Source organism: Xenopus laevis, chromosome 6S (assembly GCF_017654675.1).
Source record: "Xenopus laevis strain J_2021 chromosome 6S, Xenopus_laevis_v10.1, whole genome shotgun sequence".
Taxonomy (NCBI): Eukaryota; Metazoa; Chordata; class Amphibia; order Anura; family Pipidae; genus Xenopus; species Xenopus laevis.
Genome location: NC_054382.1, coordinates 13,574,052 through 13,593,100, shown reverse-complemented (window position 1 = coordinate 13,593,100; position 19,049 = coordinate 13,574,052). Strand labels below are relative to the sequence as shown.

The following is a 19,049-nucleotide window of genomic DNA, read 5'->3' as shown; positions in this document are numbered from 1 at the left end:
CTTATCGCTAATTAGCAGTTACTCTATGACTCAGTAATAATAATTTCCAGTTACGAAATGCCCTGCTCTGCTGTACAGCTTCATTTCTGTTCTGAATGGGTTTTTGCTTTGTATGTGAAAATACAATAATGAAAATACAATATTTAGTGAGTGGTGAAAATTATCTGATTTAAAGGTAGAAATTCAATGGGGCAAATTCAGGAAAAGCCGTATTTTCGCCTGCGGAGGCTCCGCCACATTTTGTGCCACTTTCCCAGGCTCAAATTCGCAACCACTATGCTAATGCACTAAAATGCAAAGTTGAGTCTCGGCAGTTGAACGCTGGTGACGTTTCGATATCGTTAATTTGCCAACTTTCGTTAGCTTTTATTTCTGTCTAAAGAAACTTCGTTTGTGCTCTTACGCTTAATTCGCTCAATTTGAATAGGGCGGATACATATAGGTCATATATAGTGATTTGCGAATTTCCCACAATAATCGCAAAACGACACTGGCGTCTAGTTTTTGAAGCCTGGGTCCATTTTTTTTAATGCCGGAGAATTCACCGCGAATTCACGCCTGGTGAACGACGCTGGCGTCTCATTTTTGATGCCGGCATCTCGTTTTTGAAGCCTGCGTCCGTTTTTTTAACGCCGGATAATTCACCGCGAATTCACACCTGTCGAATAAATTCGCCCATCACTAGTCATATACGTCTTTATTAGAGATGTTGGTGCAAATGTTCGAAGTGGCCAAGGAAACATAATAAAGACAAAGGAGATCCTTTAATAACCTAGACATGAGCCCACCCAAAAACAAATGTGGCATGCCCCTCAAACGGTTGGGAAAAAAACTGTTAACACAAAAATCTTTAATAGTTAGGACTTTTGAAGGCAATCCCGTTTTAAAAAATGAAAGAACGCCTGCGTTTTTTTATAACTTTTACGACTTTCTGGCATACAGGATATGATGTCACTGACATAAGATTGAGGAGGATGTAGCTTCATCTTATCAGTATGCCAGGTCTAAGCTGGCGAAGGAAACTCTGGCGATAAAGGTAACATTCTGTAAAATTCACACTTTAGTAAATTTGCAGAGAATCGATCGTTCGCCTGAGCGAAAATGCACCTGTGATAGGGCGCGAAACTAGCAAATTGTCGTCTATATGATAAAGAAAGAGAGGAAAATGTTAGATAGATAGATAGATAGATAGATAGATAGATAGATAGATAGATATTGTAACGTTCACAGCGGGGAACCGCTGCAACAGGAGTTAAATTCACACTTGGTAGTGCGTGTGGTGGAAGCCCAAGGAAAAAGCCACAAATACTTGAAGCAGGCATGGTGAAATATACAGGATTTAATGGAATTGAAGCAAAACAGGAACAGGTCAAAAATAAAGTCTTTACCAGGCAGGCAATGAAAAGCTGGAACAAAAACACAGGAACAAGATTCAGGAACTTGGAATATCCAGGAACAGATTCAGAAACAAAACCAAACACATTCAGATTCAAACACATTCAAGGTTTTCAAGGTTTAGGTCAGGAACAAACAGAATACATTCAATGACTCAGCCCTGAGCAAGGCTCAGGGAGTGGTTTATAAAGGGCAATTGATTACAGAACACAAAACACATGAGGGTAACAAGAAGGGAGGAGACCAACGTAACAAGATACAGGATCACTATAACAGGATCAGGACTAGCCTCCAGTGGCTCACTTGGTAAATGTACCGACTGTGCACTTAAAGTCCAGCAACTCCAGCCCCAAGTGTTCAAATCCCTAATGGTCCTGATAGATAGATCTATATTTTTTCCCATTTCTGTTTTCTCACACAATATAATCTCCACACCAGGAATATCAAATACCCTGGGATTTATAATGTCAAGAATTTCTCTCATATATGTATGAGTGCAGCACAATCTTTCATATAAAACAAACAAGTTTTTTAAATTTATTCTGTAACGGTAGTGCAGGATAGTAATGTGCCTTTGCTTACAAATCCGCCGGTCTTTACTTTAGGTTTATTTCACTCCATGCACAAAGGAAGCTTCAAATCTCAAGGCGCTTGGTGTGCACTACAAACACTGTAGCTGCTCATAAAAAGCAGTTGAGATTGTGTGGGATGTAATAAACGGGTTATTCCAGTGCTGCCACTTGCAAGGGTTTCATCCCAAGACAGAATTCGAGTTTAATTGAATTGCATGATTAATGGTTAAATAACATAGAATTAAATGACAAAGATTTCATATTTAGTGACATTTTAGGAATACCTTGCTTTTTTTTTTAACAGGCTATAACTTTTTAGAATTTTTAGGTGATTTTCATTAGACAGGCAGTAAACGCATCAGAAGGATTGAAGCAAACAGAGAAACATATAGTGTATGTAGAATTATTTCAGTATATAGAATTCAACACAAATAACCCCTTAGGAACAATGCCACACTAATTTTACTCTCCATGAATGTGTATGCAGAGCAATTGGCATATACTGAGCATTTAATGTGTCTGTGAAGGTTTTTATACATACAGATCAGGATATAGAGTAAAGGTATGGGACCCGTTATCCAGAATGCTCAGGACCTGGGGTTTTCTGGATAAGGAATCTTTCTTTAATTTGGATCTCTATACTTTAATGGGCTGATTTACTAAGGTTTGAATGTGTCAGATATTGCTGGGTTTCTGGCTCGATACCTTAACCATTTGGCCAGGTGAGCAGCCTGTAGGGTTGCTCGCTATGTGTTACCTGGCCTCTGCAGTCCCAGCCCAGCTGCTGCCTAGTTGTAATCAGCCAATCAGGGCTGACTCTTCCCTATTTAAGGGCAGCACTTAGAACACTCCTTGCCAGAGCATTACATTGTTTCTCCCTAGTACTGTGGCAGCGCCCCTAACTAGGTAGTTCTAGCTCTTGCTCCTTATTCCTCCTTGCTTTTGTCTGCCTGTCCTTGTCTAGTCTAGTCTTGTCTTGCTTTACCCTATCTTGTTCCTTCCCAGCCTTGATCTGACCCTTGCTTGTTATCATTTCCTATTCCACCTTGTACCTTTCACTCACTTCATCTTGTACCTGCCTTGCCACTTCCTGTTCCTGTCCTGAGTTGTCGCCCTCTTCATCCAGACTAGTCCAGTCCTGATCTTCGCCCTCTCCGTCCTGTTCTGCACCTGATCCAGACTGACTCTTCGCCCTCATCAACCTGTTCCTTTCTCCCCTTTAAGTGTTCCTTAGGCACATACAGCTCCTGCCTCAAGGGATCGCCCTTTCCCTATCAGTCTCCACAGAACCCCCTACCTAATCCTTGATTGGCAAATTCGAATTTTCTACTTTTATTTTTTGGTCAAAACTCACAATTTCAAATTTAAAACAACCAACTTGAATTTAAATTCAAATGTGGGATTTATCACACCTTCACCCTGGAAACAGATCTAACTCGATACTTTGCCACTAGTGATGGGCGAATAAAATCACCAGACACAAATTTGCGGTGAAATTTCGCATTTCTTCACAAGCGAATTAATTTGCAAAACTGCAACGGTAATGCGTCAAATGAATGTTGCACGTGAAAATTAGTGCGCACATAAAAATTGTCGCCCATCCCAATTATTTTGATGTCCATTGACTATAAAGCATTTGGACCAAATAGTTGTGCGTATAAAAATTGACGCTCGTGAAAACTTGACGTGCGTCAAAATTATTTTGACACCCATTGACTTCAATGTGTTTCACAAATTTTTCACGTTTCTCAAATTTCGTGGTAAATTCACAAATTTTTATGCACAGATTTGCCAAAAAAATTTTTTGGTGAAAAATACTTTGACTTCGATATTCAAATTCGAAGTATTTTAATTAGATGGTCGAATTTTGAAGTATTTTACACTTCGAAATTCGAGCCTTGATAAATCTGCCCCTTAAGCATTAAACATACTCAATAAGCTGGTTTTGCCTATAATAAGGATTAATTATATATTAATTTGAGTCAAGTACAAGCTACTGTTTTATTATCACAGAGAAAATGGAAATCATTTTTAAAAATTTGGATTATTTGTTTAAAATGGAGTCTAACTTTCTGAATAACGGGTTTTTGGATAACGGATCCCATATCTGTTTCACCAGAAACAATGTTTTTATTTTTGCACCATAAAAATGCCTACAGTATTATTACACTCTTTCTGTTCTATTTTTTTGTGGAAAATGGGACACCAATTGACAATAGTCAGGCTTACCGGTGGTTCCAGGGAAGAAGGACCTTGCAAAGTGTTCAGGGTTGAATAGGAGAAAACTGGGTGGAAAGAAGCTTCTCTGTCTGTTCTGTACCTTCAATGTGAAGGTGTGTGTTTCTTAAAGTTCTGGTACAGTACAAAAACAGTGAATAATTTCCTCTCCATCCCTGTGCAGAAATCAAGGTATCAAGGCATATATTTAAAAAAGGATAAAAGACAAAAGTTTGTATAGGGGTTTGTATAAGACTTATTTATAAGCAGTAAAGAGTTACTATTACAGGTATGGGACCTGTTATCCAGAATGCTCTGGACTTGGGTTTTTCCGGATGACGAAACATTCCATAATTTAGATCTTCATTCCTTAAGTCTACTAAAATATTCATTTAAATATTGAATAAACACAAAAGCATTGTTTCACCTCCAATAAGGATTAATTATATCTTAGTCGGGAAGAAGTACAAGCTACTGTTTTATTATTACAGAGAAAAGGGAAATCTTTTTTAAAAATTTAAATGGAATGGAGTCTATGGGAGACAGCCTTTCTGATTTCCGCAGAACAGATCCAATACCTGTATTCATTAGAAAAAAAAAACTATTAAGAGATTGTTATGAAGTATTTCCTTTCAGAGGACCATGGCTTCTTTACCTGTGTGCTTAAACCTAAGAAAGCGTCACCAAAAAATGGGAAAGTTTGATGCCTAACATTTATGCGGCTCCCAAAAAAAGGCTCGGAAACATTTCGATCTTAAATTCCTTCTCGCTTCTTTTTAATGGCTCCTGAATGTTATCTCCTAGAAGGGCTTGCGGGGATCAGATGCAACTTAGAGACAAACCGACAACGGACAACTACATGGTTTAACAATACCTTGCTGGCCGGGTCCACAAGTATTTTGTTCAGTGCATAAAACACTGAACTAAGCTAATAAATTCTAATTTTTATAGTTCCCCCTTAGGCAAGATCCTTCTGAATAAAGTGGTTCCCATTCCCCTGCAGCTCAGCTTTCTCTTCCTTCCTATCAAGTCCTGAGCCCAAATGGGAGCTGAATTTGCAGGCTGACGGGTGGGGTGGGGGGGAATACACAGCACAGAGGGTGCTGATGTCAGAGCCAAGAGACAGTTCTGATTGGATCTAATTAGACTTTGCTATAGCAAATAGACAGGCTCCCAGCATGATTGGCTTTAAAGTGCCTTGTGCCAAACGACTAGAGTGGTGCAAAAAGTCCAGGCAGAGCATTTGCAGCCCGGCTAAGGGAAAGAATCAGCTTTCAATGAGAGCAGCTCTGGCAGCGTGTACCTCCCCACACTTCTCTCTATAGGCAGATTTCCCAAGCATGCCAAAGAAGATAAAAGGCACTTAACCCATCTAATAGAAAGTGACTGTGTGCAGCAGCAGCAGCAACAGCAGCAGCACCCAATTCTGCAGGATAAATTAGCAGCTCCTGAGTGTGCACAAGGCAGCAGGCAAAGGGGAAGGACATTAACAGAGGCAGTTTGGTCAACCTTCTCCACGCTCTGGGCTCTTGTCTGTTCAACTGCACAAATGGCATCAGTTTTGGCGAGCAGCAGGAATTCTGGGTGTCCAAGTAGTCAACTCAAATTCAAGTCCAAAAGAAGAAGGAGGAGATCAAAGAGAAAAGGTAAGGAGGGGGCATCTGTATCCTTCTAGTGCTTTTTGTTGGTTTTAATGAAATCACTGCTCCTGGTTGGCACTTTGCAGGGTGAGGGTAGAGTTGTCTGTGCCAGGCATGAGATGCACTGCGTGCACGAGGGATGAGAAAGGCTCATTGTGCTTACATCTGTCTCCTTTTGCTCTTAATGAGGGTCGTTGTATTATAATGGCACTGCTTAGTATGTCTGGAGCTTCCTTTCATCGTGACAGAGAGACATTAGCATATGATCCCTGCCAGTCTCTAATAACAGAAGAAAGAGAACAGTTGTACCCCCACTGTTTATATTATGCTGCCTGTATATACGTATATAAGTTAATGCACAATATCTGGGCTACATCCAAACACAACAGAAGACCAGGCAGCAAAGAGTTTTGGAACAAATAAGTGCCTCTCATTCTGACTGTGTGATTAATAGCCACAAAGCAACTAGTAAAAATAAGGTCAGAATCAGGGTGCCTACAATGAACCAGATACAGATTATATGGTATATACTGCAAGCTATAACAGAGTTTTGGAGCAGGGTTTGGGGTTGTTAAGACACATATCCCATCATCCTCCAGAAAAATTGACGAACATGACAGTTGTAGGATAATAAAAATCTTTAGGGTTATCATCTAACCCCTTTATAACCTAGAGCCATATAACGTTAACTACATTTCAACGAATTATGCATGGCTGTACAGAAGCAACCACAGCCTGCAGCATGTAGCCAAATGAGTTCCTAATTAGCCATGTGGTATGCAAACTGTACATGCCTTTGGTTTTAAGGGGATGAGGTGGCAACTCTAGAGCTATGTTTTGAGTTGAGAGCCACATGGAAAAAAGTTTCTGTCCCTAACTTCCAGTTCCAGTGGAATTCCAAATCTTTTTTGTTGTTACCGTTGTGCATTTGTTGAGGCTCCATTTGTTGTTAAGAAATGTTTGCTTTATTGCTTGCGCCTCGGCAGTTTGGAGGTTAAACGTGGGGCTGCCTTGTTAACGGGGAAACATTGCCGATGTGTACGTTTACTAAATGCCTTGATATCTGCCTGACCTTGGAGCATACGATTGAGCCCAGTATAAGGAATCGGTTACCAGCAAAGAGAAGTCACAAGGTTTAACGTCTTCTTTAGTCTATTTGCTTTCTGCCCTGAATGACCTTGTTAATGAAGCCCGCCATGACTATAGTCTCCTCGTTATTAACTCCGTTCTGAGCCGATCTGATTGAAATGGTTAATAATTTAATTCTGCAAGCTTGATTTGATTGTTATGCACGCCAATTAACTGTTCTGTTTGTTACCAAGCCAACAATAGCCAGGCAGCGAAAACAAGGGATACTCACTTACTTTGAGGGACTGACAGAGACAGATTTGAATTTGAAGAGGGAAAAACGCAGAAAACACAATATTTCTATCATAAATATCGTAATTATTAAAATTGATTTTACAGAATAAATGAATCACTACTGTAACATTATGGGTGGGTGACCTATTATTTTCATCCCAATATTAATTATCATTTTGTCTCAAGGTTACCTCGACTTTTTAATGTCTCTGTGAAACAGCAAAAGGGTATCAAATCTAAATATTAGGGGCTTGCAGTTACCTACAAACAACTATTGTTTCCAAGGCTGTCTGCACAGTTCTTCTTATTTATACTGTAAGGTTTGGTCCATCAAAAACAATGGTATCTTTTTTAGTGCCTTCAGTCTTATAGCTCCTGAGCCGGAGTGTAATATATTGCCAGACCTCCCCAAAAAAAAAAAAATTAATTTCATACTAATTACGATTGCCTTGTGGTTTGAATATTATTCTGCACGCAGAATTGTTAATGAACAGTATACTTTTCCTACTCAGGGAAAAATAAATTATGGACAGCAATTATTTTATGGTAGCTATTAATATACTTCATGAGCTATAATTGAAACCTCCAGTGCAAAAATGCATGCGGGATAATAAATGAGCAAGTTAGTTTCATACCCAAAGTTTGCAGCATTAAAAACTATGAAGTGTATCCTGGGAGGATTTTTGAACTCAGTACAATTTAAAGACAAGGTATATGTTAATATAAATATGCTGTAGAATAATAATAATCATTTTCAGAGACCTAAGGGAGTATAAAATACAGGACTGTAACGCTATAAAAACAGTTGGAATATCATCCAAATATTGACTAGTCTGAAAGTATGTGCCATAGTTACACAGGCCTACATTTAGATCAATCTAAGGCACAAATTCATGGACTCGAGATAAAGAAGTATTTTAATTCAGTTCAGAGTTACAAGAATTATATATATTTACAGCCCAATGTATAGCAATAGATTTGTAAAATATCTGGAGCTAATGTCATGCTAATTGCCTATAGCCTGTGAGTGATGGATGTTTAATAAACATGGCTATTGTTCCTTGCCTACGTGATCCATATTTGGGGGGGTCAGGTCACATTCTGATGATGATTAGTGATAAGATCATTGTTCTGTAATCAAGTGAGGGGGAAAATGCACGTAAATAATATGTTTGCAGGCGAGTGTGCATAACCCCTGCATGCTTAATAATCCAACCTTACAGTAATTGCACATTATTAACGGTCATAATTGCAGTGTTTATTTACAATCCGACGTGTCAGTCTTCCGACCAGGTGCCTGAATGTTACGTCCTTACCAGTGAAAATGTAGACTGTTTCCACATAACTGCGAATTTCAAAGAAAATAATCCTGGTGTAGAAAGATGTGCCATACCCCCGATAGTAAAATGATACCCTATAATGAAAAGGAGGCATCATCAGCCCAAATCAAAATTATCATTTATTACAAGCAGAAAATAACTTAAATTTCCCTGTAGTATTTAGTAGAAGCCTATTCTTGAAATCGTAAAATTGAAATTAATGGAGTTTTAAATATTAAATATTATTGGTATTTAATGTCCCTGATCTGTGGCTATACTGGTGCCACAATGCACAGGAATCCCCTAAATGTGGCACAAAAATGTGTGTGTGTGTATTAATAAATGATTTATATATATATATATATATATATATATATATATATATATATATATATATATATATATATATATATATATATATATATGTATATAATATTAAATATGATATATATATATATTAAAAATGAAAATATAGTATTTTTGCATGCATATTAAACAGCTCATGTATAGCACTTTGAGATTATTACATCTCTAGAATCGGAAGAGTTGCTTTTTCAATTTTTACACCTAGCTGAGCACAAGCAGCACACACTGAATACTACCCTTCCTTTCAAGGATTAGCACATCGCCTTGATATGGGCAGTGGTGTTTGTTTTCACTTTAATTTAAACAGACAAGAAAATATTCTGCACAATTTTGTCAAAATTTAAAATGCACTTAATGGCGTAATACTATGGAGCAGAGATAGTATGAATTCTCTTAGATTGGTGGTGGCCGTACATCTGATTATTGCCCAGTTGCTATCAGCTTGTCAAACTGGGAGAAATAAATAACTGCAAGATAAGTAATTGATTGACAATGAACTGGTCAGTCTTCCAGGGTCTCGGCATGCTAATTACCTGGCTCATTATTTTGCTGATTCCATCTTAAACGTATCTCTTCCTACGTGCTTTTGTGCAAATATGTTTTTTTTTTTAAAAAAAAAAATCTTAGCTGAAAGTCAACTAATAAATTAATACAAACATTTGGGATAATAACATATTGGTAATGATTTCATGAACAGAATGTCTGACCCTGAATCTCATTAGAAGGAGACAGAACTCCTTCATACAGAAATAGTTCATCGCTTCGACGTGGCACAAATGCTTTGAAATCAAAGATGGCCTAAGAGCTGCGGTTGTCTGCTCTTTAAACTGCAAACTTGTGTTTGAGTTTAACTAAATTGCATTAGAGCTACAGCAAGAATTTAATGCGAGCGTTATGGTAGAGCAGTTATATTTATTAAATTAATTTTTCAACAATTTATATGAGCGATGGCGTTATTCATATTTTCAGCTCCTGGTATATTTAATACAAAATGATATGCTGGAAATTTTACTGATTCCTATGTTTGTATATGTTGGTTAACAGACAAAGGAAATTATTCTTGAGATTCAAGAGGGGCTTCTCTAGGTCTGCACATACGTAAAGTGATAGATGCTTTTATAGAAGGGGCCTTTTAGATTGAGCATACAGTACCAACATACAGTACCTGGGTGATGACTGCGAATTTGTTTTTGTTTTTTTGTTTTTTGCATGGGCCCATTAAGTTAGAATTATTTTGGAATCAAGTGTTTTTATTTTAGATCTCATTTATTGTTGCTTGATAAATCTAGATACCCTTACGCTTAGGACACAATAGGATGATTTAGGAGCATTCCCTCTGTTTTTTTTCCCTTCCATATTGAAATGATCTACCACCACCTATTGCTGATGAAGAAAGGCAAGAGAAGGTGAATTGCGGGCAAAACTACCTATTTTAAGGAAAAAAATGCAGATGGTGAAACACTGAAAAAATCAGCCATGGATTTAGAGATTTTAATTTAAGAAAAAATGGAGCATTATATAAAGAGGGTTCTGATTCCCACTCTGCTAATTTTTATGAGATAACCCTTCAAAAGATCAGCTGGAAATGCTTTTCCAAGACTGTATTTTTCAGTGCACACAATCATATGCTCCTGTGAAAGGAAGAATGATTGGGCTTCATCACAGGGATCTGTATCAGTCAATCCACATCACCCTCAAGTCGGAGCAAAGATGATATACGGGTTGTCACTGTTCCTGCAGAAAGGAAGCCAAATCACTGTGCTAGGGATGTTGTAACATATAATTCTAATACAAAAAGTTGTCATTCTGCTAAAGATAAGACTTAAAAGACTAAAAAAAAGTAAGATTGGTGGGTATCCCTAAGCATTTTCTTCCATTAAGTTTTATATTCTATTATAATACACAAAAGCCATGAATATCTTGTAAATTATATCCTTATAAACGGTGAGTTCTGATGTCATCAGTTATAAACGGTGAGTTCTGATGTCATTTCTGTCACATGACTCACTGAAATTTGTGTATTATAATAAATAAAGTACCCCCTCTTGTAAAATATGAGGATATTAGAAGTTACCTCAGAGTTCCATGACCCGTATAAAAACACTCGGCCTTCGGCCTTGTGTTTTTATATGGTCATGAAACTCCTCGGTAACCTATAATATCCTTATATTTTACAAGAGGGGGTACTTTATTCACTATATTATTATTGCTTTTTTATATGATGGATAACATAAGTGAACTATCATTCCCATCATGCTTAGCAGGCTGCAAGTAAGAAGTTTAAACCGGTTTTACTAGAAAACCATTATCCATGACGGTTATGATTAAAAAAACATTAAAAAAAGAGAAATTATCCTCTTGAGCAAAAAACCTCTTTGACAACCCGTATATTTTATCCTTCTCTACATTTTTGGTAAATGATCAGATTTTTACCCCTTTTTTAAAACATTTACATCCCAGCCAATACAAAAACAAATACAATCTGAAAAAAATGACAACTTTTTGGGGAAAGAAAAGCAAACAAATATATGCTCAACATAAAAATCCTTGAGCACCTGTGATGTCATAAATATGACAAATGCCATTTTGTATGTTGTTAACTGTTGGTAGAGCGAGAATGAGTAGATTAGGAGGAAATAGAAAGGAAGATTATTTTAGTAGGAATTCCAATAATATTGAAAGGCTTTAGATAAAAAGAACAGTCTGGTTTCTCCATCTTTCAACTCTGCCAAAGCAATAAATGAGCTTGTTTCATTGTGTCTTTTTTCAGACACTGCTTCCTATGACAGGTTTGTGTCAAGTCTCAAGATGTGCTCTTTTTATCTTGTCCACTGACAGCTCAAGAGGCAGGGCTGGGTTTGGTGATAAAATTAAATCGATTAATCCTTTATCCACCATCCGATTTCTAGTGATCCGTGAAATGACAGCAATTTAAGATTGCATCAAGGGCATTAGCTATGATGGCTGAACTTAAATTCAGAATTAAAATGCATGATTCATGAATACAGATCTAACTAGCACACTCCTGTGAAGTAAAGGATGTTTCCCTTCTTGTTTCCTGGTAGAAGAGATTTCATTTGGCCCATTCTGATTTTAACTTCTGGTTATATAAGGTAGAAGATCTGTGTTGGGTTCCATTTGTTTTCCATATAGTCAGTGATGCAGAATAGGTACAGAAAATAAATTACAATCACAGGAAAACATGTGACGTTTTTGCATACATGATCTACTACATGCTAGAGTCTACTGCAATGTATGTTATAATCTTTAGAATTAAATTGCTGTGTTGTAGTCATTTTTGCCCAAACTTAAAATTTTATTTTGTAATATGCTTTTTGAAATGACCCTTTTCCACCGCATTGTAATGGATATCAAAATGTTCTACTTCAATCCACTGCAGAGTCTTTGATGGGATCCAACCTAAACTAACTCACTCTTTCATAAAATATCATAAGTCAACACAGAGCCTGGGTATTGTACCTCCTGTTAATCTATCTCTATGACCTATTAATGGGCCTGTGCTTTTTATATTGTGTTTTTATGAATAGGGTCAGAGACACAAGTGTTTTGGGCTAATGTCAAATGCTCTTATGGCAAGGTGGCCTTAGCTTTAACACTAGAAATTTTAAAGACTATTATCATTGATTTATCATAACTTTATGCTTGACAAAAGGGATCCATGATATCATCCATCCTAAAATAATATCAGGTTGATAACTGAAGACTTTTGAATGATGGCAGTGATGGTGGTTCTTTACAGCATTTTACTATATATCTGCCCCATTGTGAGTGGACTTGTCCAGACAAACTTGTTACTTGTGTTATTGTTGCAGGACTCTTCTGTATGTGTACTGATTCATTTTTGGAATTTCCAAATTAAAAAGTAATTTTGGACAATACTCACAGCAGACCATTCTAATATCATTGTGTACTGCGTCATTAATGACGTTTTCAATGCAAGCAATTCCCTTATTCAACAGATTCTGGATTGAACAAGATACAGAAATGTTGCCAAAAATAGTGTTCAAAATAAGTCTGTTGTGTGATGAGCATTATCTTTATGGAAATAATCCAGGACAGCTACAGAGAATTGATATTTATTAAGGATTAATATTTAATAATATGTTATACTTTATAAAAACAGGGCATTTTTCTTGTGAAATGATTTGTGGAATATGTTGGAGGCTTTGCTTACATCATGCTGGACCCAAGTAGGCATTTGCGAAATCTATATTTGTTATCATTCTGTCACTATGTTTCATAAGTAACAGAGGAAAACTAATATAGAAAATTGTAAAATGCAGATGCTCACTCCACTTTTTATAAATTACTAATTCCTTTTAATAAGTCTCAACATGGGTCTCGCTGAAACCATTTCTGGTATTGCTTTTCCATATCATTTTTTCCCGAGCATTCTAGATAAAAGGTCCCATACCTGTATTTTATTTAAAGATACTGTAAAATAAATATAAACTGCTTAATGTGCTTTGTGTATAAAATACTATGTTTCATAAACTCAGACAACTATACAGTCACATGGGGTTGAAGAGTAGGGCAATACACTGGTCACAATATCAATTTAAAACTGAAAATGACAGAACAGGATTAAAAAAGTGAAAGGGCATGCAAATTTATACTGTACATTTGTCTTTCCCAAGTTTATGCTATATGTTTGTGATCAGTTCTTTAAACACAGTTCTAGTGGCAAATTTACTTAAGGTCGAATATTGAGGGTTAATCATCGAAGTTAAATCCTTCGACTTCAAATATCGAAGTCGAAGGATTTACCGATATTCCTACGATTGAACAATCGAAGGAATAATCGTTCGATCGAATGATTAAATCTTTCGAATCGAACGATTCATCCATCGATCGAAGGATATTCCTTCGATCAGAAAATTGGTAGGAAGCCCATGGCGGCAAACTAGGGGGTCGAAGAATTTTTTAAAGAGACAGTAAAGAGATTTTTAGTTCGATTCGAAGTCGAGGGTCGTAGTCGAAGGTCAAACTAGCCCATTTGATGGTCGAAGTAGCCATATTCGACCATTCGAAATTCAAACTATTTTTCCTCTATTCCTTCACTCGAGCTAAGTAAATGAGCCCCCTACTGTATGGGTTTTATGGCCGTGGAGATGCAGAAGTGAATGTTTAATTACCAGAAATCAAATTGTTTGAACTAACATTTAAGTGAAATGAGATACATAGGCAATCACAAAGTACAATCAATCTAAGGAAGCGATAGTGGTGGTGAAAGCTCTCATACGACAGCCCAGATTAGATAGGAAATCATTTGTCAGAAGCTTTATATAAAGCTACATTTTTTAACAAAAAAATCAACTGCTAATGAAGCACTCAGGATTGTCTGAAAGGCCCCATTCAAGTCAGTGGGGTGTTTTTAGACAATTATGATGGTGCAATCAGCCGCTTCATCCTATACTTAATCACCCCCCTCCACCCCTGCAAGAAGTCTATCCATTAGACTAGAATAGTGCAGATGAGGGTGTTTTAGCAAAAAAAATTCTGATGGTCGGCAGTGTGATTGTCTCTTTGACTGTGCAATCATTTGAATTAATGCCACAGTTAAATATAAGATCTTTCAAGGCTCTTAATATTACAGGTCTGGGATCTGTTATCTGGAAACCCATTATCCAGAATGCTCAGAATTACGGAAAGGCTATCTCCCATAGACTACATTACACACAAATAATCCAAATTTCTTTTTACTTTGTAATGACATAACGGTAGCTTGTACTTGATCCAAACTAAGATATAATTAATCCTTATTGGAGGCAAAACCAGCCTATTGTGCTTATTTAATGTTAACATGATTTTCTAGTAGACTTTAGGTATGAAGATCCAAATTACAGAAAGATTCCGGTTTTCCGGAAAACCCTAGGTCCCGAGCATTCTGGATAACAGGTCCCATACCTGTACTTGTAGGCATTGGATTTCTTAAATGGAAACCTGATATCCAGTAAGTTCTGAATCACAAAAGTCCATCTCCAATAGATGTTATTTTAGGCAAATAGTTACATTTTATATATTTTTTTCTCTGTAATAATATAGTGCCTGGTACTTGATCCCAACGAATAGATCACTAATCCATATTGGTGGTAAACCAGCCCTATTTGGTTTTTATTTAATGTTTAAATGGTTTTAGCAGACTAAAGGTAAATTCAGTTTTCCAGTAAACCCCAAGCATTCTGGATAATATATCCCATACCTGGGATCTCCAGCTCCCCATTTTTCTTACTAAAGTGTTTACCATGGGACATATTTACCAAGGGTCGAATTTCAAATTGAAAAAACTTTGAAATTCTAATTCAAAAAGACCAACCCAAAAGTCAAACTTTTTTTTGGTAGAATAGGTCAGTTTTCGATCGAATAGGTCCGTATTTGGCCGAATTCGAATCGTACGAAACGAAGGAATAGCACATTTGATCAAATTCGATTCAAAGTTTTTCCCCAAAAAAACTTTGATTTTTCAAAGTTCACCAATTGACTCCAAAAGAGTTCTAGAAGGTCCCCTATAGGCTAAAACAGCAATTTGGCAGGTTTTAGATGGTGAATGGTCGAAGTCGAATTTTTAAAGAGACATTACATGATGAATTTCGATATTCTAATTTTGAATCTAATTTGGTCTATTCCCTAGTCAAAGTAAACAAAAAATAGCTCGAAATTCGAATTTTTTTCATTCGAAAATTCACTTTGATATTTGATAAATCTGCCCCTATGTCTCTGTACCATATTTCTGCCAAGGGAAGTAATTCTCTGATAGGGAAGCCTCTCCTTCAATGAGACTTGATTCCCAAAGGAAAATTACATTGCCTAAAGGTCATTTCGAATCCAATAATTGAAACTCCTGAATTATTTAGAGAGGTTAAGAAAGTCAAATTACTTTGGCCCCCTCAACTTCCATGTTTCCTTCTTGACCAAATAGTGCTTTTTCTAAAAGTAAAGTGTCTTATTATATAGATTATGTTGTTTTTTTCAGGTATGTTTAAACTGAGGGATTTCTCAACAACTTTTGGAGGGTTATTTCTCACAGTCCAAATTTATCGCAATATGTTTTTCTACAAACTTCGATCAAATACGTCTGGGTTTTTCATGCTTATTTATTATTACATTTTTACGAAAATTAGGAAAAAAATCAGATTTTTAAGATTTTTTCTGATTTTTCATCCGATTTTCACGATTGTTTCAGATTTTTCACCCGAAAACTCAGATTTTTTCCCGTAAACTTCGGGGTATTGCACAAATCCCAGCACACTTTAAAAAAATCATTGGGACTTCTCCCATTGACTTATATGCAACCTGAGATGCTGGATTTTCTTATTCAGACTTTTCTATCCTCGATATGTCCAAGCTTCATTTTATTGCAACATCATATTAACTCAACTCCAGCCTTGCCTATAGGTTTATTACAGTTTCCACATAAATCATAATATATCATCTAGGAAACACTACTCTTGAATTCAAGATTATTCTTGATAAAGTGATCCAGTAAGTAGCACCTTGTCTCTATCACCTCTGCAATGCCAATCTTCTGATATAACGCTCCAGTGTGTATCCATTGATTAACAAATTGTTTTAAAAAGTACAAGCAAAAACAACAAGTTTCCACCTAAGCTTATATTTGCACAAAATGTTCTAGATTTGATGATTTAAATAGACTTTTAGGTGTTTCCTTGAACAGCAACGAGAGTTATATGAAACCACAAGAGTTCAAAATCCCCTTCTTAGCAGATCAAATGCTAAAGTCATTTGGAAAAGTGTTTAAATATGAAATAAAACAGCGTTTGCACAATATCATTCTCAAGCCAGTTAATGTTCATTTTCATTTTAAAATCCCTGCAGATAATTCTGATATTTTACTTATCAGCTAGTGCCTGTCGCATTACCGGTGAGAACTAGACTTCCGAGTTAAGCCTTTAATAACAAATCTTAATCAAAAAATGGAAATCTTGTAAGTCATGGACCAGCCTTCAATCTTCAAAATGTAGAAGGAGGAAGGGATGTGCAAAAGACAGAAAACGGAAAAGCAAGTTAACTCATTCAGAACCACAAGGTTAAAACAAACTCATTGTTTATGTTTTAAGACAAAACATTAATACATCATGTTAGATCTTCCATGTGGCAAGGTGAATAAGCAGAATAACTGGGGCTCATTTATCAACACTGGACAATTTTGGCCATGAGCAGTTACCCATGACAACCAATCAGAAGCTAGATGAAAAAAGTGCTGATTAGTTGCTATGGGTTACTGCTCACAGGCAAAGTTGCCCAATGTTGAGTTGTTGTCCCAAATGGCTATACAAATACATGGTGTCTGATTCTAATAATAGAGAAGATTTATTTGATTACATACTGTATGAATGCCCATGGCAATAGCCATTGTCAGGTTTAGGTTGTATAGAGGGGATATCAAATATGCACAGCAAGACCAAAGTGTTGACAGTTAAATAGTATTTGTTAAATAGTATGTAACACTGGGAGGATTATCAAAATTCAGATTTGTGAATTTGCTATTGTGTGAGTTGTTGAGTTGTTTTTAACTCAAATGTGTGTTTATTTCTGAATGAACTTGATAAAATAAAATTAAAAAAAACTGTATGGAATGCTTACCCTGGTGGTCTAGTGCCGGTTCCTCTATGGCACGCACAGCCTACACTTCCTGGTTTTATGTGCCAGCGTGATGATGCCTTGGTGTGAAATTCAAAGGTATTTAAAGGGGCTTTGAATGGAAACTCATTGCCCATTGTTGGGTCTAACTAGATTAGTTCCTGGGTGTTTATTCTTTGTGAATTGCATTGTGTAAACTGGTTTTGACCCTTGCCTGATGACTATTCTGAACTCTCCAATCCTGATCCTTGTCTGTTTGACCTTGCCTGTACTGTCCTGGCCTATCTGACCGCGCTATTCCATTTGTTCCTTCCGAATTGAGTTGCCTGCCATCCTAAAATCCTTGGTAAACTATCTTGCCCTTTTGCTCATCAAGAACTCTTGCTTTGTTCCTGTCTTATCCAGACCTAGCGGCATCTGAGTAGCTGAGGGCTTCTCCCAAAGCCAAAGGAGGCTGCTACAGGTGGAAGCAGAGCCTGTTAGCACCTGTTCTGGATTTAGGGAGCCGATCATGACAAAAACTCCAATTCACTGAATTTGAATGGGTTCACCAACTTTTGAAAATTGAAAAAACTTAAATACTTTTGCCTTGCCAATTTGCTCTTCCATGAATTTTACACATTTTACATGACAAATTGTTTACATTCAAGTTTTGCAAACTTAACAAATCTCTAAAATTCAAGTTTGAAAACTGTAATTTGAATTCATGAGTTTGAAATTGTGGTAAAAATTTTAATTTGGGGTATGATAAATCAGCCACATGAAATGTGAATAAAAACAGTTATGCAGTTATCCTGCTTGGTTTCAGCTTCCATTGTTACATATAATGTAACCAGTGGTTAATGTCAGAACAGGAAGCAGTAAGGAAGATCTGGACTGAAAGTTTGTTTGGTTGTGGAACTGACACACATCCCGACTTCTGAAGTCAACAAATTCTATATTTAAAACATGTCAGGCAAATAAATATCCATGGAAAAAGGGTTGTGGCACACTGATGGTTATTGCCTGAAAATATGCACCAAATTGCCTACAGGTAAACAAATGCCACTTCTAATGCATGTCAATGGAAAGCAAACTGTAGTAGGTAGTCGACCTTCTGACTGCAGATTCGGGTAGCAGATATCGAAATTCTGTTGTGTGACATGGTCCTTAATGGTCTGAAGTGGGTGTCTTCACTTGACTAGAATTTATTTGAATCTTTGTTGCTTTTACATATACAGTCAGCATGTGTTAGGCAGATGTTCCAATAATAATATTGAGTATAAATAAATCTTCAGGCTACGAAGACTCTAGAACAACTGTCCCCCTTTTTCCATGGTGCCCTATAATTATTGTTATTAATTTCATGGACCATTAAATGCCGCCCATTCTCAGAGATGATGCCAGCTGTCTTGTGCAAAATAACATCAAAAACACTGTGATGTACGTAAGCATGAAGCAGCGCACATCAATATAACTGGGCATGCTCTTTATGTGAAATGTTATGTTTTAGATGTGAAAAACTCAGGGTCTTTTTTCCACAGAAATTGTGTTAATTATTTCTCTGGAATGTTCTT

General features: G+C 36.7%; 1 protein-coding gene across 1 annotated transcript in view; it reads left to right on the top strand.

Annotated features, from left to right (window-relative positions):
* The first annotated feature begins 5,458 nt into the window (after positions 1 to 5,458).
* adarb2.S (adenosine deaminase, RNA-specific, B2 (inactive) S homeolog) overlaps positions 5,459 to 19,049 on the top strand; it is a 348,099-nt gene continuing 334,508 nt past the window's right edge. The window contains exon 1 of the mRNA XM_041567373.1: positions 5,459 to 5,830. Coding sequence (XP_041423307.1) covers positions 5,734 to 5,830 — 97 coding nt within the window. The 5' untranslated portion in view covers positions 5,459 to 5,733. The remainder of the gene's footprint in view (positions 5,831 to 19,049) is intronic.